The following is a 20,571-nucleotide window of genomic DNA, read 5'->3' as shown; positions in this document are numbered from 1 at the left end:
GAGAAGAAGAGAGGAGAAGTGAGTGTGATTAGAAAGATGGATACATTAATTGAGGAGAAAGGGAATAGGATGGGATGAGAAGAGGGATACGGAATCCTATACCATACTATGGATATGCAGTACAACAGAGGTTCTCTCATATGGCATGGCTGTACAGCCAGTGGTCTCGACCGTCCGTTCACTTGGACTTACTTGCTTACTTACTTACTGACTTGCTGAAGTTGTCATTGTCTTTTTAGCCTTGTCTGTTACTCATCTTAGATGCAACTCAGCAACTCAGATGATCTAGATGTGGAGGAGTTACGGGGACGGAAAAAGGTCTCACGAGGTGAGTAGGATGAGAGATCCTTGGATCTTCTTTGGGGGGGGAGGAGGGGGTTGAAATATATGTAAAAAAGAAAAAAAATATGTATAGTTTTACCCCAAGTAGCCTTTGGATGTTAGCTGGCTGTGTTGTTCTGAATGCCGGAAACATGACTAGATTATTGGATAACTGGATAATTAGATCATTATATGATGGATTGCGTGAAATTGACGACTCGATACTACCCTTCAAAATTGGAGAGACGAAGAGCACTTTCCTGGAAGTACTAGTGCCAGCAGAACCAACCTCTCTCTCTTTCTTCTTCTTCACGTTCCACTTTCCAAAAAGTCATGAAGAATGACAATTTGTCATGTTAGAATTGGTTTGATGATTGTAGGTAGATCGGGTCAGATGTTAGGTAGGTAGGTTATGTTATGAGGTGAGGCCAACAACAATGCAACGGCCACGAAGAGGCGCTTCAACCGCGCGCGAAATACGCATACCCAGGAATGACCCAACCAAGGAGGCTCATAGAATTCCAGACTTTCTGGAAATGATTCGAATCAAGTCTTCATTATGTAATACTGTATCTCGTATCTCCAAGAAAATAAATAAAAAATAAAAAATAAAAAATAGTCAACAATCGATGAATACACTTCTCTCCCTCCCTAAACATTGTGCATCTGTTTGAATGTGTGATCTTCTCCCATGCAAATCTTGTACGATAACTTCACATACTCTCTCGCTTGCTGCAAGTGTTGCGGAGCCAGAGCAGAATAAACAGTGCAGAGATAAATCCATGCCTCAATCACTCCAGGCAGCATCAACTCCCATTTCGCAATCTCAAGATTTTTACCAGGCAGCGCAGGTAAGCTTGCATTCTTGATCACGAAGCCAATGGACTCCAAGGCTCGTAGCGTCGTTGATACAGCTTTGTCTGTCGTTCCCCGCTGGGAGTAAGCTCGAGCTAGTCGGAAATATGATTCTCGTAATGCTAGGCGTGGAACCTCGATGGCTGGACGCTTGTATGTCTTTTCGAGGGCATTCAACAGGCACTCGGCCTGAGGAATAGCTACATGGCTCGCGTCCAAAACTGCCTTCAAATTTCTGAGCAGCTTCTTTCTCATTGTGATTTCGGTTTTCGGTGTGTCTTTCGAATCAGTGCAGATGATACACTTGCATTGAAATCCCCAATGTTTCAATTCATTCTGCATCTCGTCGCTCTCTCCCGTTGGCAGTTTGTACCAGTATGTGATTTCCGTATTCGCGGGTATATCACTTGTAGCCCGAACCAATTGTAGGTCGCCTAGAAAGCTTCGACGAGCATTGCTGAGACAAGAGTGATTGATTTTGGAAGCCAGGAGCCAAATGCCGCATGAGTGATGCTTGTCAACCTCTTCGGGCTCTATTGACTGGCACTCAAAGGAAGAGAGAGGACAGCCGAAAACATTGAGAGCCATGGTCTGTTCAACTAGAAAGCTATTCACGAAATATGACATTAGTATCTGACAAATTATCTCAGGAAGACAACGTACGTATCAATGACCGGTTTCCCATCAACCTCAGTTTCTTTCGCAAGCTTATAAGATCCACGATGAAGCGCTTGGAATTTAGGAATGAGCGATGGATTTTTCCAGAGCTTTTGTACGATAGCTGTTATGAGATCGCCCTGCGTGCCAACCATCATTCTGTTCATATGGACATTGATCAGAAGGGTGGTTTTTGCATGGGCACCCGAGTCTTCTGAAACTCCAGCATAACAATGAGCAAATGCCTTTTCACACAGAAGAAGTTCTCCCGTCTTCACGGCTCTGGTGGTAAATAGTCCTTGCCCACGACTCGGGGAAGAGTTTACGACAACAGGTCCGACATACGTTGCGTGATCCAGGTGTGGTGGTCTAGTTGTTGAAAGCTCCTTGTAGATTGACCCAAAGTCGTAAATTCCACTTTCCTGCTCTTTTACACGGCGACAAACACGCTTGAGACCCGTGGTAGCAGCAGCATTATTGGGAAACTTTGCGCAGAGTTGTTCGAAAATATCATGACATTCGGAGAATCTTTCGAGCCCATATAAAGCTTGTCCTGCTCGGTACAGTGCTTTTTCTGGTGCATCTTCAAGGGAAACCATGCATTTCGTGTCTGTTAATGCAGCATCAAAATCTCCATTCCTGAGATGTGCTAATGCGCGATTGAGACGGATTATCTCTGCAAGATGAACTGAAGGACTACACTTGAGAGCCGCGGTGTAACTATGATATTAAGGGTTAGCGAAAAGAGTCTTCAATTGTAATAGGAGAGCCTGTGTAATACTTCTCAATAGCCTTCCAATACTGTTTTTTCTCCATCGCATCATTTCCTTCTTGCTTCCAGTCATCTGCAGTCTTACTGATATCGATAACCGTAGGCTTCCACTTCTCTGGCAATAGATTGTGATGTGCATCGAGGTAGGTTATATCGCTCACATGGTCAACTCGAAGACCATAACCACCATCACTTGTAGTTTTGAAATACGGCTCCTTTACTAGGAAGACATCGTTCTTCATAATGACACTTGTAGCTGGGCGAACTCGCTCGTCCGGCTGCTGGTAGAGCTGTAGCTGTATGCCATCTTCGTTTTCGTCCTCAACAATAGCCATGATCGCCGTCATTCTGATGGGAGGTGTTGATGCCCGGACGAGAAGGTAGCTACCGCGGTGATGAGTTTCTAGTCTCAGGTCTTTGATGTGTATTGGCTTCAACTTATTAAGAGGTGTAGTAGATGGTGCATATGTACTGGCAACAAAGGAACTATGCAATTGATTGCTGTTTTGCCTCAGAGGCCAGTACAGTCGCTCCAATAAAGCATGCATCGTAAAGTCCCTAATGAGTTCTAGCCGAGATTTCATGTCTTTGGGGTACTGTCCTTGACGACGCATGGCGGCTTTCAAAGCCATCCGCTGTCGATTCAGTATCTGTAAATACTGAGACATGTCTGACACATCGTAAATGTTCATTTTGGTGAGTATAGGAAACTGTTAGACTTCGGCCGTGAGATGAGGAGTTAATGAATATCGAGAAATTACAAATGAGAGGGATTTGTCGCTCAGTAAAAGAAACGGTCCATCAGATGCAAACGCTGATTCCCTTCTATCTCCTGATTTCATTCAAATTTCTTTCATTTACCTGCTGATAATCGAAGCTCAGACTGTCTGTGGCCGACTCGCATGCATATCATGCGTGATACTTATTGATTGTATCTATTTTCTTTTCAGGGTGGCTGTGATACCTCGGGTGGATGCACCTCAAAGTCTGGGTATCCTGTCAAATTCCAACATTTGCAAACGACTTATTTATGATCACCCCTTCATATACAGCTTCTGTTTGCTTCCAACACTTGTGATCGAGGGCATGCTTCTGCCAATGTATTCGCTCCTATGCAGCAAACGAGAGCCTCAATTTTGAGAGAAACAAGGATTGTGATAATAAATGAAGTTGATATACGCTAAACAGTAAATGAAATTTTCATCCAACGATTTGCAGGTTTGGAATTTTAGAAAGTTTAGGATTTGGACCGCAGTCCGAACTCTTGAAACCTGCATCTACTATACGCCATTTGAAGATTGATCTAAACATCTTGCCCCGATAGGTAAATTTCAACATTAAATTATATAACGCTTGTATGCATCCATTCCAAATTATTCATAACATCATGTCCGTGTCGGGATTTCGCTTGAACTCCTATTCCAAATGCTCGCCCCTTCATCCTCTCAATGGGAGAATATGTTGAATCAAAACCTCTCTTCTACATAGAGGGCATTCCGGCTTTTCTCTAACCCAATCTCCAATACAGCTCCAACAAAATACATGTCCACATCCCAACACACTCGGATCTTTCAGTTCCTCCAAGCACAAGGTACATTTTCTGTTTTGCTCGCCCTTTATCCATCCCATAACCTTGTCATTACTCAGATCGTATCGTGCGCCTGTTAGCACAGGTGTATTTGTAGTTTTGCCAATAGAGCTGGAGGAATGGGGAATAGCCGAGGATGAGGCGAGGAGTACGCTAGGGGAAGACGGGGAGTCAAGGGGGATTTCTACGCCATTAGATAGAACTGCGGAACTTCCAGGTGCAGTGGAAGGAACGTCGGCGGAGAAGGTATTGTTTAGGTGGAGGTAGGTTTGCACGCTCATTTGAAGGAGGAGAAGTACACCTAAGACTTCATATCCTACACGTTGCTCTGATGGAGCAATGCGCTTTGTAAAGATATAACGTAGTCCCAATAGACGTTTTGACAGTTGGTAATAAGACCCCGAAAAATAAAAGACGGTGAGTGTAAGGGCGTGAACGGGCGAGGGTGACGTGATTGTTGAGAGATGGGTGAGAATATATTGTTGAAATTTGTAGGAGTATGACTTTTGTTGTGCTTTTCGGGTAAGCTTGCGAAGATTGGCTTCGAGCTTATTACGGATGCGAGTGCGAAATGATGGGAGGATCTTGGTAAGAGAATATGGAAGAAGTATTGAACTCAAAATATAGCCTGCGCGTCGAGAAATGTCGGGAAGTCTTAGAGTATCATCTTCGATCTGAACAATATCACAGTACTCTTCTCCTAATGTGCGGTTACCAATGAAGGTTGTGAGACCGAGATAGAGCAATTCGGAAAATGTTCGCGCTTCATTGGTATACGTGTGAAGAAATCTTGCTCCATACAACCGGCGCAGGAGATTTGAAAGATGGTTCAGGAGAACTCCTTCAAAATATGCATCTTTTTGATGTGATCGAATAATGTCTGGTGCTGCTGCGAATGGGTACTGATAGGATGGACCCTTGACATCCGAGGGGGATATCTCAGATACATGATCCGTCATTATATTTATTAGATTTTAAAGAGAAATATTATTATAGAGTTGAGGTTGATAAGTTTCACAGAGGTTGCGTGAGAAATGTATCCATGAATCAAGAGCTGAGAGCCGAGGTCAAGCTTTCCGCCAGTTAATCAGCCTTGTGCCACAATGTGGCTAAGATAGCTCGAGGCTACTCTTATCCAATTTCCATGTGGCTTTCTTACGTATCAGATTAATTTGGGATATTCATATGTAAACGTCGCCCTTTCCATTAAGTTGCCTAGTATTGTTGTGCTGTTTGCTCATATACCCCAATTGAATTTGTTACACCTCACTCCAGTCATTCATTATCAGCTTGGTGCATCAGATGTGGTATTGTAATAGGCGGTAGAATGGATGGAGACCCTGCTGTTGAGAATGAGCTCGACTCTTTCAGTCGCACTCTTCCCTTACCCTATAGGGTTGCATTGATCATTGTATTAGGTATGTAGTACTTTTCTACCAAGCATGCTTGTGAAGCTCACTTACTGACATTCAATAGGAGTCTGGGCTTGGGGCGCAAATCTTCATTATCTTTCAATTGTTAAAATTGTAAATCATCATTTCACTCAAACTCCTAGAACTCTCTAACCCAAGTGCCTCGCAGAATGTTCCTTCACTCATCCAATACCCACAACGAGCTTCTCCACGAACTGATCCTCCGCATCATTTGTCTGCGTATCGACTTGCTACGTATCTCACAATCCCCCTTGTCCTCTTCATCCTCCTCTTCTGGGCACTCTCCCACCGCGACCCAGCTCTAGTAGTCTACTATGACTTTCTTCCAATAACTTACATTTGCCTGCTCTTCCTCGCATTTTTGGTCCCCTTACGCCGCGCATCTTACTCTGGCCGTCTCCATTTCCTCTCCGCCCTCAAGCGTGTTTCAGTTGGCGGCCTTGCTCTTCCTAATGAAGGCAAATTTGGCGACATCCTCCTGGCTGATGTTCTCACCTCCTATGCGAAAATAATAGCCGACCTTTTCGTCTCCTTTTGCATGTTCTTCACCCCTTCTGGCAGCGCAACTTCTCGGCCTGATCGTGGTTGTGGCGGGCAATATATCGTCCCTATTATGATCGCGATCCCCTCACTTATTCGTTTCCGACAATGCATAATCGAATACCTACGAGTTAAGAATTCACGCTCATCAGCTTCTGGATGGGGTGGTCAACACTTAGCCAATGCGCTCAAGTATTCCACAGCGTTTCCTGTAATAATATTCTCTGCTATGCAGCGAAACCTCTCGGTAAATGAAACCTCGATAAACATCACCACAACAACACTCTATCGATTCTGGCTACTAAGCGTACTCATCAACTCTCTATACTCTTTCTACTGGGATGTGACTAAAGATTGGGACCTCACTCTCCTCACTCCGTCATCAAGAAATACAGCCTCCTACCCCCTTCGACCTCGCCTATACCTCCCTACAAAAGAGCTCTACTACATGACCATTCTCTTTGATTTCCTTCTCCGTTTCACATGGTCTCTCAAACTCTCTCCTCATCTTGACCATTTCGCCGATTTTGAAAGCGGCATTTTCTTGTTGGAGGTTTTGGAAGTTGCTAGGAGATGGATGTGGATATTCCTGAGAGTGGAGACGGAATGGGGAAGAGAAAAGGAGAAGGGCAATGCAAATGGATTGCTAGGTGGCCCGGGAGTGGATGATGTTCTATTAGGCGATTATAGGGACGAGGATGACTATAGTGATTAAGATGTAGGACTTTCATGCATACGGAGAAGTAGACTGGAGTCGATTATATCATTTAATACGAATGGACGTGCAGTAGCGAAATCTAGATCTTTCGGTGGGTAGGACTATGCATGTTCAGATGCTTGACATGATACCAAGAGAGATTGGGCGCATAAATCAATCGAATGTAGGATATAGCCGACTAGTTCTAGAAACGGTTGCGGAAACTGATTCCCCAAGCCAACCAACACACACACACACACACACACATATATATATGTATTACTCATACTATAATCATCTAAACTCACCACTATGAATTTCTCGATCTGTGAACACTGAATAATCCCCGACACCTCTATCTAGAATAGAAGAATGAATCTACGTTTCTCGTCTGGCGATTGCGCATCGCATTTGCATTTGCATACATCTACTCCTTCTCTATTCTTCTCTTCTCTCCTCTCCACTTCACTTTATGACCCATCCTCTATACTCACGTTGAATGAATAGTGTAGATGTTATGTGTTCCCTTGAGTTTTCAGTATTAAATTTCCTTACGCCCGCGAGTGTTATCAGATGATATGTAGTCAATGGATCGATCGAGTTCTCCTTCGTTCCTCTCCTCTCCCTGTAGCCCCCTCTCGCTAGTTCGGGGGACAACACGAGAAAGTGAACAAAGAGCCATCACCACATTATCGCATCGCCCTGATCATGGTAGAGGATAGATAGCTACGCAAAAACTCTTCAATCGATCGATTCTTATGATCTTTGAGGACTTCACACTAGACCTCGGAAACAATCGTCGATTGCATAGGTACCTAGGTATGCATAGATACGTCTGGAATTGTATGAAGTGAATATGTAATATACCATAATGGCTGTTCTATACATCAAGGATTACCTACCTGCACAGCTGTAGGTATACCGACTCCTTCACTTCTTCCAAAGCTTGGAAAAACTAATAAACCCCAGCTGTAGATCAACCAACATTCAAACAAAACCCATGCCTGTATCGCCGCGCCGTACGCCGTCCCTGTATCCAAGCCAATTCCAGTTTTTTTCAAGCAGAAAAACGCAACACAATACGGAAAATGGATATGTATGTCTGCCATAAAACGTAACGCCCATAGTAATTTCTTTTTACCCTTCTTTTCTCTTCTGATCTCGGCTCACGTTCTACAAATTAGATTAAGAACAAGCACGCGCTGGGGAACCTGACTTCGAACAAATAGAGCTGTAATAATAATAAAAATTGGGGGAATAAATTATGCGCGGCGTTTCGATTTGCCCCAAGGAATGTTGTCGTATATGCGCGTGGTTTCTGAAGAAAAATTCTGTCGGGAAAGGTGTAAGACCAGACGAAGGCCAGTCTTCTAATAGTCATCATCGTCATCGCCTCGGCTACCGTCTTTTCCTCCTTTTCCTGGACCATCCTTTCCATCCTTTCGGATTGGGATTTTGATACCTTTTAATATCATTAGAATCAATTCTTCGAGCTGTTAGAAAGAGGAGTATGGTCGTACCTTGTGTAGCAAAGCATTTACTTAATGGTGTACTTTCTACCACACCAGGAAACTTCTTTGCGGAGTAAACCTTAAACACCTCCGAGAAACATGAAGCAAGAACAGGGGCCTTGCCAGTGTTAACGGAACACGATGAGTTGGCGTTATTTTGTGGTGCTGAAGGAACACCAACATTGACGAATGAGAATCGAAGGCTGCTTTAATATTAGTACAAGACGTACTAAGCAATGACTAGGTAGATTGATAGCTTACCGGAAATCCCCTTCGGTTCGGACGGAAAGGTCTTGAAGCACAAACCAGATCCCGATTCGATCATCCGGGTCTGTAAGACGAAATGCAGAAGCCGACAAACTGCCAATAAGATTTCGTGTGAACATTCCTTGTGGGGGATTTGTCTGGCTTATGGGTATGCGACCTATTCCCAGATCTTGTGGGGTGAAAGGACGAGAGGGGTAAGGATCTTGGTTATTGTGGCTTGGGATGGATTGAGATGCTATGAAAAGCTGGTTAGTACATATTTTTACATTTGTAGTCATCGGATTTGGTAAGGGTTCATACGTTGGGGGTAATAATAGTTTGACTGTTGAGGTGCTACTTGATATCCATTTGGAGGTGGGTAGTTGGGATTTCCACCGTAACCCGATTGCTGTCCGGGTTGTTGCTGTGAGTATGCGCTCACTTGTGGAGGGCCCGGAAACGGACTGAACCCAGCTCCCTGGAAAGGTGGCGCACTACCATAGGTTGGGCTGGTGGGCTCTCGTTGACTTTGTCCGGGAAGTAGGCTCGAATATGCAGCTGCACCTCCTTGTATTTGTGTATAGGATACTGGAACTGTGGCTGAGATCGAAGGAGAAGTTTGCGAGTGGCGAACAAGATTGACTGGACGTTCGCCATCCGCTGACCACAAGTCTACGTTAAGCACAAACATTCCATGTTCGATGTTGCTGTTCAGACATTAGAATGGGCGTATAGACATATGGTGCTGTAACTCACTTGACGTCTACCTCTTTCCCAGTGGCAATCTCTGTTATACTAAGTTTAACGCATGGAGGAGGAGTGATAGGCCGACGATCCTAGATATGGTTAACTATGATGGAGAATGAGACCACATGAGAGGATGGGTTCTCATTAAATTCTTCGATTCTTACCTTGTCTCCAAATCCACACATTCGAGCTCGCTTTGGTTGTTGTTGGACTTCCAAACTAAGAGAAATTCAATCAGCGACGCTCGCCCCGATAAGACGGTCGAAGTTTAACATGCCACCCCTGACCAAAATGAGGGGAGATTTAGATCCAAAGTCAAAACATACGTATATTTTCTCCCATCTACAGTAATGGACCGAGGTGATGGTTCTTGACCTGGAAGCCCAATAGAAAATGACGACACGGCCTCTGAGGATGGTAAATGTTCTGGGGGAGGAGGGCGAGAGACAGGCAGAGAATTGTTGTATTGTTCGTAGGCGGAAATGGTGGAATGTTGAGATGCCATTGTTTGTGGCATCGAGTACGGAGCTCCCTGATGAGGTGGACCAGATCGATATGTTGTATCGTGAAGACTTGGCATGGTTGATCGAGGATGCATGTCGCGAGGTGGTGAAGCATATGCTGTAGTATTCATGATTAATATATAATTTTAATTTGGCCGTCGTCAATGACAGCCTAGCCCTTGATTAATGCTTTCTTCTCAAGATTTGAACAACGGAAATTCTTTATGATGCTGTGTAGATGTGAAGAGACGGTATGGGTATGTGAGAGTATAAATGTGCATGTATATACGAAGATATGAAGGATAGATGAGGTGAACGGTTTAGATATGTACTTCTATGAGATGGTGACGATAATGGAGGTAGCTTCAAATAATTCGGTAGCGAAAAAGTTCCGTCTGAAGGTTTTTGGTTAAAAGGAAGAACCTTGAAGATGATCCTGGTTGCAAAAGGATAATCTTAAAAGCGCGGAACCGCGATAGGATGTTCTCCTAGCTCAGTGCAGCGTTGCACGCTAAAATTGATATACGTAGGTGTGTAGGTGTGTAGGTGTGTAGATGTGTCTGTATGTACTATAACTATATACGGAGGGAGTAGGCATGTGGACACTGGCACTGGCACTGGCACTGGCGCTGGGAACTGGCATTTCTCATGATAGTGTGTGGGAGTGGCAGGAGTCGAGCGTGGACCGGGTATAGACGATCGAATTCCCCCTTCAAAGCCTTCAGACAGATGGAGTCTACTCGGCTGATCGTATGGCAGTTCCCAGGCGAATGCTTGGTGAGAGAATTCAGAGAGGATATACCACCAGACATCTCCCACAGAAACACCCTACCCTCTACAGAATTTTAAAGTTTGTCAGACAGGTGGGATAATGTGACAATGCCGTAACAGGTGGATGGCACCAGACACCTACCTACCTAGTGCACGACGTAAACAATTTTTCTGTTGTGTCTTAAAACTTGCTTGAGGGTCTTTGAGGGGCTTTCGGCAGATGAAGGGGTAATTAGTTCTGCTAGAGTAGGTGAGTGCCCACTACTAACTGCCCACTACCCACTGCCCACTGCCCACATTGCCCACGCTGCCTTGCTAGCCACCTAATCTAGAACTAATGCTCGATTTCGTGGTCAGATTTGACAGCGGGTTGAAAAGCGTGGAATGGAGCTACACATGCAAGCCGTTTCATTCCTACTGCAGTAATACTAGATATTCCATTCGCTTTGAGTTTTGCAACTCGTTGATCTCCCGGAACCTAATAAGCTGTTGCTATTGAAACTTATGGTGGTGTTTGTCATTTGAGTTCGTGGCTGTTATTTACAAGGCTTAACTAGGTACCTGGGTGTACATACATACCTACGCTGTACCTGAATAATTATGACTTTCGTATTTCTTAATCGTTCATTTGACGGCACAAAAATCACTGCACTACTCTAGGTATAGACACTGGTAAAGTCTCGGTTTAGGGAGGCCACCTACTCAATGAGTAATGTTGTAAGCAATTCTTATACCTACAACACGTCGTAGACATTATACTAATCTGATTTTGTGAATGGAAACCAATCAAGATTAAAACAGTTCAGACCATATGGTTGTAATTATCGATCTCATTGGATTCTCGTTACTGTACATCATCATGTCATATCACCCTATCCCCTTCCACCCCAGCAGTTTCAAGGGAGGAAATTCCGATGGGAACCCAAAAGTCACCAAAGCCCAAATTGCTGGGTTGATGATGAGTTGTGTTGCAGTGCAGCCGTCACAAATTTTAAACAGAATTACCCCAATGAAACTCGTCTGGGAAAATTAACCATCGCTTGTCTTTGGCGGCGTACATGCAATGCATACTTGGCGTTCTTAAGCATGAATTCCTAAAAGTTGGAATTCATTGAGAGATCTATTCGGGTGATCGTGGGTACTAAGAGGTAAAAAAATATATAGCAAATGTGCAACCCAGCATATGCACGAGCGTTTGACAGTTTGGGAATTGGAAATCTGGGAGCAGCTGGGTCGTCTTAAAGGAGAGATATGCTGCGGCAGTGAAGCGGCAGGAGTTTAGGTTGCATACAACAATACGCCATGCTGAGATGTGATAGGTACCAAGTCCCCTCCCAAGATCATTTACGGATCATTTTTGAAGCCCTCTTGGATCACTGGTTGATATTTATTGCTTGATCATAGAACAGATGCCTCTCCTGGATGGTTCCCGCTCGCTTCCCCCTGGATCTCACCAAGTACCGTTCAGGATGATTCCGTATCGTATACGAAGTAATATTGATAGAGCCGTCGAGTTAAAATCACGGAATTAACAAAGATGTATTTTTAACTCGAGGTGAAGCTAAATAAGCTACCACTTCAATCGCTCCATCTCTTCAAAATCCAGATCGCGTGTACCCTCAAAGATCGTTTGTGATCAGACCTTGATGAGCTCGGCATACAATTCTTTCTACCCCATGCTCGACTATCAAGGATGGCGATATGCTAACAAGAATAGGGGAGTCCGATTGGTATGGATAACGAAGGTGCCAGGAAGATGTTTACCGTCGGTTTGGTAAAGTACCGTAGATGCAAGCATCAGGATCAGGGTTTAGTAATAGATACTAGGTCTCCTTAGAGTGTCACGACGAGGTTAAATGACAAGGTGCCTTACATCATCCTGTTTGGTGAAGTGAATTGCGTCCTCCTGACTAAAGGCTTAGAAGAGAGATTCTCCATGACCAGCAGCAGTGGTCCACTGGTGCAAAGCTAATCTATGATCGTGGTCCGATTATACGCCATACTCTCACCAAGCTCTAGTAAGCACTTGAACACCATACCCAACGGAATGTTCTTGCATGTGTTGGAAACTCGTAAGATCGAATGAAATTGTCCTTGGGGCCCCAAAGCTCCGCCCAGTTAGGTAAGATGGTGGATATGTGGGTATGGTTTGGAGGGCTTTTTTATTGACATATTGCGGGCAGCCGGATAAAGCTTTTCGGCCAACCCAGGATGAGAAGCCTTGAGGCCTGCTTGGGTCTTGATTTGAGAAGAGGACAAGGACAAGGATATCAAGGGTCACGGAAGCTGGGAAGTCAATACCTATCAGCACAAGTGGACAAGCTCACAGCAAAGCCTAGAGCTGGCCCAAGTGTCCGCAAGCGAGTAAGCTGCTGTGGGGTTTATCGTTTTCGCTGACAGGAATATGTGACGTTACAACTTACCTTATGGATTGATCTCTCGTTTTGTCCCTTTTCACCCCTCGGAGGAATAAGTGCGGCAAATTAATAAACCAGCGGAAGCACATCCGCCCTCTCAGACTAGGTAGTTCTTCGGAGAGGCTGCAGAATTCCGAAAATTGCCAGTCCAGGGGTGTGTGGTGTGTAGTGTGTAGTGTGTAGCAGCATCCATCACCAAGATACCGCTACAGCATTTTTAGCTTCTCATCTCACCATCTCCGATCCTTCGTTCGTCGATCATGAAGTTTATCTGTTCGGCTTCGACTTCGACTTCAGATGGTTCAAACGGCAATTCACACTATAACGTGACACAGCGCCTACCTATCTAGACACAATGCATTTTCCTCGAGTTCTAATTGATCCGGACATTATCTCCCTCGCCATGACGTCCAATGAAGTCACACCTCCCCCCTCCATTCCCACCCTCCCACCATCCATCTACCCCGTACGTACAACCCAACAACTCTATTTCCAGCTGGTATTTCCCCTCATCTCCAACGGCTGCCGTGTTACCCCGAGGCCCTCCACTCAAAAAGCGGTCTTGTTTTCCATGTACGGACATCATGTCCTTTCATGTGCGTCCCGGTATCACAGTTTCATAAGCTGCATGCCATCTATCTTATTTCCCCCTTCTACCTGATCCAAGCAGAAACAAATGCAACAGTACACGCTTGCTCTTTCTCTACAGAGCACACATTACATATTGATGCACGCATGCATCGATCATGTAATCTACACATATGGTGAGCTCGCCAACCCCGAGGCATCGGTACGTATCCGAGGGAAGGGTGCCCGGATAAGTAGGGCGCTGCATCCTGCTGACTGGGTATCAACTATCTGCAGCTAAAAGTTTTCACATGTGTACCACTCTCACAACTGTGCTTTTCCGGAAGGAGGTATGTGTATATGTATGTACTAGTAGGGAATCTAAAATTACGCATCGCAAGTGAAAACGTTCTGGGATGCGGGCAAGGATTGGAAGTTTTCTGGTGATTCCCATCGCCGCATTATCATTGATGTTGTTTTAGAGAATTGAATCACCGTTCCAAGGTTGGTTTGTGAATGCTGTGAAAATCATAACGTGTGGCCTTTAGAGATCATTTGATTAGCCATAGTTGTAGAAATATAAAAATAGTTCGACGTGTTGTAATCGGTACCGCGTATACAACCACACCACTCCATACATTAACTGTGTTGGTATTGATATTACACAATCACATTATTCCATACATGGTATCGATAGCAAACAATCACACTGTCCAATCGATTGTATTGACACCAAACCATCACATTGATCTGTAGATCGGATCGACATCACAACACCAGGAGATTCGGAGGAACCTCAGGAAATTCGGAGGACCCTTTTCCGATTCTCTCTCTTGCATGGACCCCTTTATATCTACACTCTCAGGTGCAAGGGCTCTAAAGCAAACATGTGCAATGCACACCACAACGCTGTGCTGCTGTGCCTCGCAGTACCTAGCACGAGATGTACAAGATTAATCTGTACACTGAAACAAACACAGGAGATCATTTGATATTTAGATTTGCATAGGGAAGAGGGACACTGAAAACAATGTACACACTTTAACCCTAAATTACGATATAAATTGTTGACTGTTATGTAACTTTCGGATTAGGTGTGTGTGTGGTTTTATACGGAATTGCATATATGGTGGGTAGGTAATTAATTTACTGCCGATATTTTGTGCTTTTAGGTAACCGTTTGAATGTTGGGCGAGATGTTCTTCGTTCTTTGCTGCAGACGCACATTCAAGACGATTTTGTAAGGCATCGATGCCAATGATCAGATACGTCCCCAGTCAAGAAGTATGGCCGTGACAATCGACATTGAGAATGCTTTGTCTCAGCTGTGCCGCGCGACTACGACTGCCTATGAAGGACCATTAAAGACCTCACTATCAATTTCCATCAAAGAAGTATAGAATGAATCCGTAAGTGAGATAGGTCTTGTCGTGAGAGTGCACGTTCTTGCATAGCCCCCCAAAAAGCCACCAACACGACACAACATTTACCGTCCACAGACGTCCTCGGTGTGGTTAGCCTTCACAGCAATCAAGGAGTAGGTCTTTCAAGTACCGGCATCGACGTATCAATTGGTCAGAGAACCTATATGTTCATTGCAATTATATTGGAAGCCGCATCTAACCGTTGGCCCCTGAAGCCTTATGTTCATAAAGTAAAGCCGCAATTCTTGCCACATGATGATGCTCAAACTGTGCAATGCCAGCCATCGGCGAGGGGCACATCATATCTCCCAAACTTGATCAAATCCTTCGACGCCTGGTATCATCCCATCCTATGTTTAAGACTCCCATCAAATTGTCTAAGCCTTGCCTATTCTTTCCTTCAACCAAGCCTTGCCTTTGTCAGCTAGACCTTTCTGGGCATCGAGCTTGTTATCCAGCTTGCTGTAATCAAGCTCATCTTCGTCTGAGATTGCATTATCCCACTTGGTATCTTTGCGTGCTGCTGCAATTTCAGCCTCGCTTGGTCTGAAAACATTTGCTGCTCCGCCCCGACCGACGTGACTTGATGATGAAGATTCCCTTCTTGGATTGCTAAAGTATGCAGGTTAGAACTGAGCATTGCTTGAAATTGATTTGACCTTTGTAACCCTACTTACCCAACCACATCTTGCGCCTACCTTTTGTTAGCATTAAGTACGTACATTCTGATCAAGCAGGTTAGAAACTTACCCGCCTGGCCGATTCAGGGTCTGTATTCTTCGCCATATTTCCACTTCCTCCGCGGCCGGTAGTGTAAATGTCGCTTTTGATGGTAGGTGTGCTCAGGGCGAGAGGCTCATCATCATGGGCAGAAGTGCCAATATTACCTAGAGAGATAGGTTAATAAAGTAAAGAGTGGAAGTAAATTGAAAAGAGCTTACCGACGCCGCCACGGCCGTGAGAGAGGTTGGCCGACCGGATAGAAGACAATGAAGCCCGATGAAGCTCTTCTTCGGCAAGGTATTGAGGTAAAGCGGCCATTTTGAGTGATTTAGGATGCTTCGAGATACGAATAAAATCCAGTATTTGAGAATTTGCTGGTTTGAGATGGACTTGGATCAAAGGACGGTGTTTTATGTGGTCGTCAGAATCCACTGAAAATACAGCCGTAGAATTTCTTTGTTTTAACTTGAGCTAACTCCGCCAGGAATGAGTGAATTGCACCTTATTGCGTGATGATACAGAACAGTAAAAGGGTGAAATCACAACAGGTGAAAACATTCATAATAGAGAGGAGATTGAATCTGATAATGCGGGGAAGTGTGTATTTATACCTTCGATCCACCATGCATGGAGAGAGCACAACGAGGTGTACGTTCTGCAACATCACCAAATGTGAATCAAAAAGGAGTAACACTTTCTGAACACAGTCTTAGCCTTAGTTTCCCCAAGTAAAGTAATACAACGAATTCTCCTTAATCTTTGAGATCATGTGGTAACATGTATATATTTAATGCTGCTATGTGCTCCATCTTTCGAAACGCCTATCCAATCATTGAATTTGTTGAATTCCATTCAGACGTTCAGACATTCAGATCCAACCAAACGAGTCGTAATACTTGAATGACCAGCAGAAGCTGGGTGAATTTCGAGGCTTTTGGGCTCCGGGTAGAGGAATCGAAACGTAATGGAAAATGCACGAGACTCACGGGGGCAATATGGCGCCATTCTCCCTTTCAATTGGAAAGTCCTGTGTCGTTTCCAGAAGAGACGATATTCCTCCGCAAATTGTATTGCATATTGCCTCATACCTTCCTCACACGGCGCATAGTCGTCGTCAACCTGCAGGGCCGAGGAGAGGTGATACTGTTGGTGGCCGAGCTGCATAACGTTTTGATACCGTAGTATTGGACTACTACGCAAACGACTGAATGATACTAATAAAACCTGCAGTATTTCAGGCACGTCCCACAATTGCATGAAAGAAATCCATATTCCCCGTATTCTTGGCAAATGTTGAAGCTTCAGAGGCTCTCTTGAAAGGGTCCAATGACAATCATCTCAATGCTAATGGAAGTCTGGTCGTCTCATCAATGAATTGAAATTGGAAGGAAAGGGAAGGGTTTCGTAGTGGTCATAGCTTCTCGGTTACCGCAGACGCTAGTGAAGAGCTATGAATTGATGCAGATTTTTTTTCTTTTCCAAATCTTTTGCAACACAACAACAACCAACCTTCTTGGTGACATTTCTATTCGACCTTGGAATATCTCGAGAACAACCATTTGATCTCGAGCACGCATCATATTCTTGCGGTCTACTTGGTCATAGACAATGCAGTATTCCTAGCTCGCAGATCAATGCGCAAGCTTCCCTCGAACGAACGCAATCAGAGACTGCCTGCCTCTTGTCAGTTCCGCCAACACGAAACAAATATATATACAAAGGTGCTATAGGCAGAAAGTAGGTATGGAAGCAGCAGCTATATGGCAAATGCTGTTGAATTTATGAGCATTGGATTTCTTTGCTGTTTTTCTTTTCCCTTCTCATCCATCATCTCCCTTCCCTTTCAAAAACACGCCAGCTTCTAAAACATTACTTAAACGGCACTCGATTTCTTCAATAAAACGAGATGTTTTCGCGCTGTGCGAAGAATACTTATAACCCGTTGCTGGGCGCCTGACTTTGAGATGTCGTTTAGACTTTTCTGAAAGGTTGGGAATCAGCTGAGGCTACATTCTTATAAATAATATCAATTTTCTTTGTAAATAACATCGATGGCTTGGTGGTCGAGTTTACAAATGGTCCGTAACTATCTGTATATCGGCACAACGTCATGTTCTCTAGAAGGTTATCTATCACCTTTGCTCAATTGGTGTGAATGATAGTAGGCTAGCACGCTTTGATTTATCTTCTATCTTTAGAATGTAGAACAATCCACATGTTTAAGTTGAATGAAAGATGACCACAATCTCTACATTGAAGATGACATCTCTTTTGGGAGCTATGGCCCAGGATCATTCATTTGTTGAATTTAATTGGAGGCCCTAAGAGATTTCTTAAGATCAGATAGCATAAATCAACAAACAATTCAATATGAATTGCATTCACGTTTAATTTGCCTGAAGCGTCGTTCTATATTCTTGCGAAAGATTGAAAGTGGATTTTGGTTCAGACACTTTCAGCAATCATGACCTGGAACGATTCTAACGGCTCAATATGAAGTGAAAATGATCATTTCATTATGTCGTGTCTCGTAATTCCTAACTTCTCAGATATTCCTTTACTTTCTCCCCCCAAACGCCACTTTTCTTATAGCGATGTATCTCCGGTACATTTCCCTTTTTCAAACCATCGACTGCCTCTGCCAGCTGCTCTCCCAAGCCTTCTTCTTTGATTTGGGTAATTGGTGTAAGATAGGTTTTGAGCGAGAATACCAAGGCTTTAGTTTCTGGAAGACGATGTACTAGTTGACGTTCACAGCGGAGGTTCGTCTAAAAATGTTTAGTCTTGTGGAGGAAACGATACGACAGAAATAAGTAGGTGCTTACGTCTTCGATGTCAAACTCTTCTTCCTTCATCTCTTCGCCTTCATACAGATGATTTCCAGTCGCTGTAAATAAGCGCGAGTGGGTAGTTATCGACCACTATGCCGTATGTTACTGGCCTGTTCCTAGTGGTCTCAGACATTGGTAAAGGAACTTACATTGACTCTCTTGATTATTTTTCCAACTTCCAATCGATCGAAACTCCGATACATACTCGTTTCCAGCTTCTCTTTGTACTTTGGCACTGGTTTATGAATATCTCTTATTTTTTTACCGAGCAGTGCTTGAGTATCGAACCCGGATGGGAAGCATGCGATGAACCCTCCCAAGATATAACCGTCGCCGTCGGGAGAAGTAACCAGTAGGAGAAAATCGGTGTCAATATTTGTGCCTAAGATACGGAGAGCTTCGATAGGAGAAGAAGGAGCAAGAGGAATATGATGGCCTGTTGCCTTGTTCAAGAGAGATGTAGGATGAAGAGAGTAGATAGTGGGAAATCGAGTAGGGAGGTATTTGGCAATTAAGTACGTGTAAAGTTCCTGAACCGCAGCATAGGATGATGGCAGGGCTTGGACTACTGTAGGGGTGTGCTCTCTTATCACGTTGGTGCGGACAGTGAGACGGTCAAGGTATGTTCGGTCCATTTCTATGAGTTCGGAGGGAGGACATGATTGAATGCCTTTATTTTGTAAGCACAGGAAGTTTAGAATGAATGGGTAGAAGAATCCAGGGGGAGTTTTGTACCCATTGTCATGTGGTATACTGGTTTGAAAGGTCGCAGTCTGAGGGGCTCGGTGGTACGCCAGTCGAAATCTGATAGAGGAGTGATGCTTGGAGGATTGGCAATGGTCGATATTTTCTCGTCATTGAAATTGGACTTGTGGAATTTGTTAGACTATAGACTTAAGATAATCACGCAGTAATGGAGAGTGACAATGCCGCTTGGCCACATTATGTGATGATGAAGATTGGGGGATATTCTTGTAAAGTGGGCGAGCGAATGATGAATGTAGTCTTGAGCAATTAAACTGTCAATTGCTCAGACGACTTTGGGATAACAGAAAACCTCGCGAGACATGAAACAAGACGAAAAGAGAGACATATTCCAGCTCCAAAGTTACCGTACCGCTTCATTCCGTCGAGTTATCCAATATTTTGAGTGAATCCTCCATACTGCGTATAATCCAAAAATTGCTGCACCAACTTGCAGCCAAAAGATCATCATGATCAACGAAATGTTCGAATGTGATGCGATGTGTAACTTTGAATCTAACAGATAGGTATTCCGTATATATATTAATAGCCACTTTCATCTCGACAGTATTTATCGTCGGCGTGAATACCGTGACTCACGGCCGTCTCCATCCCAGGAAAACACGTCCCGAATGGGAATGTATAACCTATGTCACAATCACTCGGTGATAAGGACTAAATGTGGACATGTAGTTCGCACATGATGGCCCTAGATCCTTACTTACATGTATGTCCAAGAGCCACCACTTGAGCAACACGTTGTGCATATCTCCAAGACATCCTTTTCATCCTCCGAGTTTTGAGAATAGGAATATCATTCTCGCTTTGGAAACAGATGAAAGGACATCGAGGAGCGGCATCTCACTTCTCACGTGGCATATCACGAGATACGATACGGATACACTCTCTTTATGGGAGAAAAAACAGAGCGGAATTGAGCATTGGCGAAACCCTTCAACAATCCAACTGTTCCGTTTCAATTCAATTCAAAGAATTCAAGGAATGGATGGATAGACAATGTCATAACATAAATGAAGGCTAGCCAAGGGTTTGCTCTCAATACTGTCTACCATCTCGCATAATATTGTTCGTGGTTGATTTGTTACAGAATTTGTTGAGGTAACTTTAATCAATTTTGGCCTTCTTCTCTCCTACGTATAGACACACTCATACTCTCCAGACACTGTTCGAAAATGGGCGGAATGGCCCGTGACATTTTGGGTT

At 44.1% G+C, this 20,571-nt stretch overlaps 7 protein-coding genes across 8 annotated transcripts; 1 reads left to right on the top strand and 6 right to left on the bottom strand.

Annotated features, from left to right (window-relative positions):
* Positions 1-814: 814 nt before the first annotated feature.
* On the bottom strand, positions 815-3,438 carry BCIN_01g02760 (hypothetical protein). Its single transcript, XM_001549914.2, has 3 exons — positions 2,615-3,438; positions 1,840-2,553; positions 815-1,783 (listed from the first exon to the last, which is right to left on the bottom strand). Exons 1-3 carry the CDS (start codon positions 3,295-3,297, stop codon positions 973-975), a joined length of 2,208 nt encoding a protein of 735 aa, XP_001549964.2. The 5' UTR covers positions 3,298-3,438; the 3' UTR covers positions 815-972.
* Positions 3,439-3,776: 338 nt separating this feature from the next.
* Positions 3,777-5,220, bottom strand: Bcpex10. Its single transcript, XM_024690335.1, has one exon. It carries the CDS (start codon positions 5,150-5,152, stop codon positions 4,043-4,045), a length of 1,110 nt encoding a protein of 369 aa, XP_024546103.1. The 5' UTR covers positions 5,153-5,220; the 3' UTR covers positions 3,777-4,042.
* A 132-nt stretch (positions 5,221-5,352) lies between these two features.
* Bcerd1 lies at positions 5,353-7,173 on the top strand. Its single transcript, XM_024690334.1, has 3 exons — positions 5,353-5,611; positions 5,670-5,719; positions 5,775-7,173. The coding sequence occupies exons 1-3, from the start codon at positions 5,521-5,523 to the stop codon at positions 6,879-6,881; spliced, it is 1,248 nt and encodes a 415-aa protein (XP_024546102.1). The 5' UTR covers positions 5,353-5,520; the 3' UTR covers positions 6,882-7,173.
* A 536-nt stretch (positions 7,174-7,709) lies between these two features.
* Bcvel2 lies at positions 7,710-10,731 on the bottom strand. Its single transcript, XM_024690333.1, has 7 exons — positions 9,694-10,731; positions 9,532-9,586; positions 9,377-9,456; positions 8,942-9,327; positions 8,636-8,876; positions 8,384-8,577; positions 7,710-8,325 (listed from the first exon to the last, which is right to left on the bottom strand). Exons 1-7 carry the CDS (start codon positions 9,999-10,001, stop codon positions 8,234-8,236), a joined length of 1,356 nt encoding a protein of 451 aa, XP_024546101.1. The 5' UTR covers positions 10,002-10,731; the 3' UTR covers positions 7,710-8,233.
* A 4,466-nt stretch (positions 10,732-15,197) lies between these two features.
* On the bottom strand, positions 15,198-16,395 carry BCIN_01g02720 (hypothetical protein). The gene is made up of 4 exons (XM_024690332.1): positions 15,991-16,395; positions 15,800-15,936; positions 15,727-15,743; positions 15,198-15,661 (listed from the first exon to the last, which is right to left on the bottom strand). Exons 1-4 carry the CDS (start codon positions 16,088-16,090, stop codon positions 15,427-15,429), a joined length of 489 nt encoding a protein of 162 aa, XP_024546100.1. The 5' UTR covers positions 16,091-16,395; the 3' UTR covers positions 15,198-15,426.
* A 25-nt stretch (positions 16,396-16,420) lies between these two features.
* Positions 16,421-17,141, bottom strand: BCIN_01g02710 (hypothetical protein). The gene has a single exon (XM_024690331.1). The coding sequence runs from the start codon at positions 17,027-17,029 to the stop codon at positions 16,625-16,627; it is 405 nt and encodes a 134-aa protein (XP_024546099.1). The 5' UTR covers positions 17,030-17,141; the 3' UTR covers positions 16,421-16,624.
* A 1,136-nt stretch (positions 17,142-18,277) lies between these two features.
* Positions 18,278-20,199, bottom strand: BCIN_01g02700 (hypothetical protein). Of its 2 annotated transcripts, none has more exons than XM_024690330.1 (5): positions 20,073-20,199; positions 19,339-19,471; positions 18,753-19,273; positions 18,598-18,693; positions 18,278-18,540 (listed from the first exon to the last, which is right to left on the bottom strand). In XM_024690330.1, the coding sequence occupies exons 1-5, from the start codon at positions 20,112-20,114 to the stop codon at positions 18,310-18,312; spliced, it is 1,023 nt and encodes a 340-aa protein (XP_024546097.1). In that variant the 5' UTR covers positions 20,115-20,199; the 3' UTR covers positions 18,278-18,309. The 2 variants fall into 2 exon arrangements, with proteins under 2 accessions (XP_024546097.1, XP_024546098.1); XM_024690329.1 differs by lacking the exon at positions 20,073-20,199 and adding an exon at positions 19,721-20,053.
* Positions 20,200-20,571: the final 372 nt, after the last annotated feature.

The sequence above is a fragment of the Botrytis cinerea genome, chromosome 1 (genome assembly GCF_000143535.2).
Source record: "Botrytis cinerea B05.10 chromosome 1, complete sequence".
NCBI lineage: Eukaryota > Fungi > Ascomycota > Leotiomycetes > Helotiales > Sclerotiniaceae > Botrytis > Botrytis cinerea.
The sequence above is the reverse complement of the archived record's forward strand: the minus strand, read 5'-3'. Positions and strand labels throughout refer to the sequence as shown.

Coding starts and splice junctions, on each gene's coding strand:
- BCIN_01g02760 (XM_001549914.2), bottom strand. CDS start 3,297: ATGAACATTTACGATGTGTCAGACATGTCTCAGTATTTACAGATACTG. Junction 2,554..2,614: donor TATTGGAAGGCTATTGAGAA/GTATTACACAGG, acceptor TTAATATCATAG/TTACACCGCGGCTCTCAAGT. Junction 1,784..1,839: donor GGGAAACCGGTCATTGATAC/GTACGTTGTCTT, acceptor TTTCGTGAATAG/CTTTCTAGTTGAACAGACCA.
- Bcpex10 (XM_024690335.1), bottom strand. CDS start 5,152: ATGACGGATCATGTATCTGAGATATCCCCCTCGGATGTCAAGGGTCCA.
- Bcerd1 (XM_024690334.1), top strand. CDS start 5,521: ATGGATGGAGACCCTGCTGTTGAGAATGAGCTCGACTCTTTCAGTCGC. Junction 5,612..5,669: donor TGCATTGATCATTGTATTAG/GTATGTAGTACT, acceptor GACATTCAATAG/GAGTCTGGGCTTGGGGCGCA. Junction 5,720..5,774: donor ATCTTTCAATTGTTAAAATT/GTAAATCATCAT, acceptor AGTGCCTCGCAG/AATGTTCCTTCACTCATCCA.
- Bcvel2 (XM_024690333.1), bottom strand. CDS start 10,001: ATGAATACTACAGCATATGCTTCACCACCTCGCGACATGCATCCTCGA. Junction 9,457..9,531: donor TGTGTGGATTTGGAGACAAG/GTAAGAATCGAA, acceptor AACCATATCTAG/GATCGTCGGCCTATCACTCC. Junction 8,578..8,635: donor CGAACCGAAGGGGATTTCCG/GTAAGCTATCAA, acceptor ATATTAAAGCAG/CCTTCGATTCTCATTCGTCA.
- BCIN_01g02720 (XM_024690332.1), bottom strand. CDS start 16,090: ATGGCCGCTTTACCTCAATACCTTGCCGAAGAAGAGCTTCATCGGGCT. Junction 15,937..15,990: donor TCACGGCCGTGGCGGCGTCG/GTAAGCTCTTTT, acceptor CTATCTCTCTAG/GTAATATTGGCACTTCTGCC.
- BCIN_01g02710 (XM_024690331.1), bottom strand. CDS start 17,029: ATGCAATTGTGGGACGTGCCTGAAATACTGCAGGTTTTATTAGTATCA.
- BCIN_01g02700 (XM_024690329.1), bottom strand. CDS start 19,819: ATGATGATCTTTTGGCTGCAAGTTGGTGCAGCAATTTTTGGATTATAC. Junction 19,274..19,338: donor AGTATACCACATGACAATGG/GTACAAAACTCC, acceptor TACAAAATAAAG/GCATTCAATCATGTCCTCCC. Junction 18,541..18,597: donor AAGAGTTTGACATCGAAGAC/GTAAGCACCTAC, acceptor AAACATTTTTAG/ACGAACCTCCGCTGTGAACG.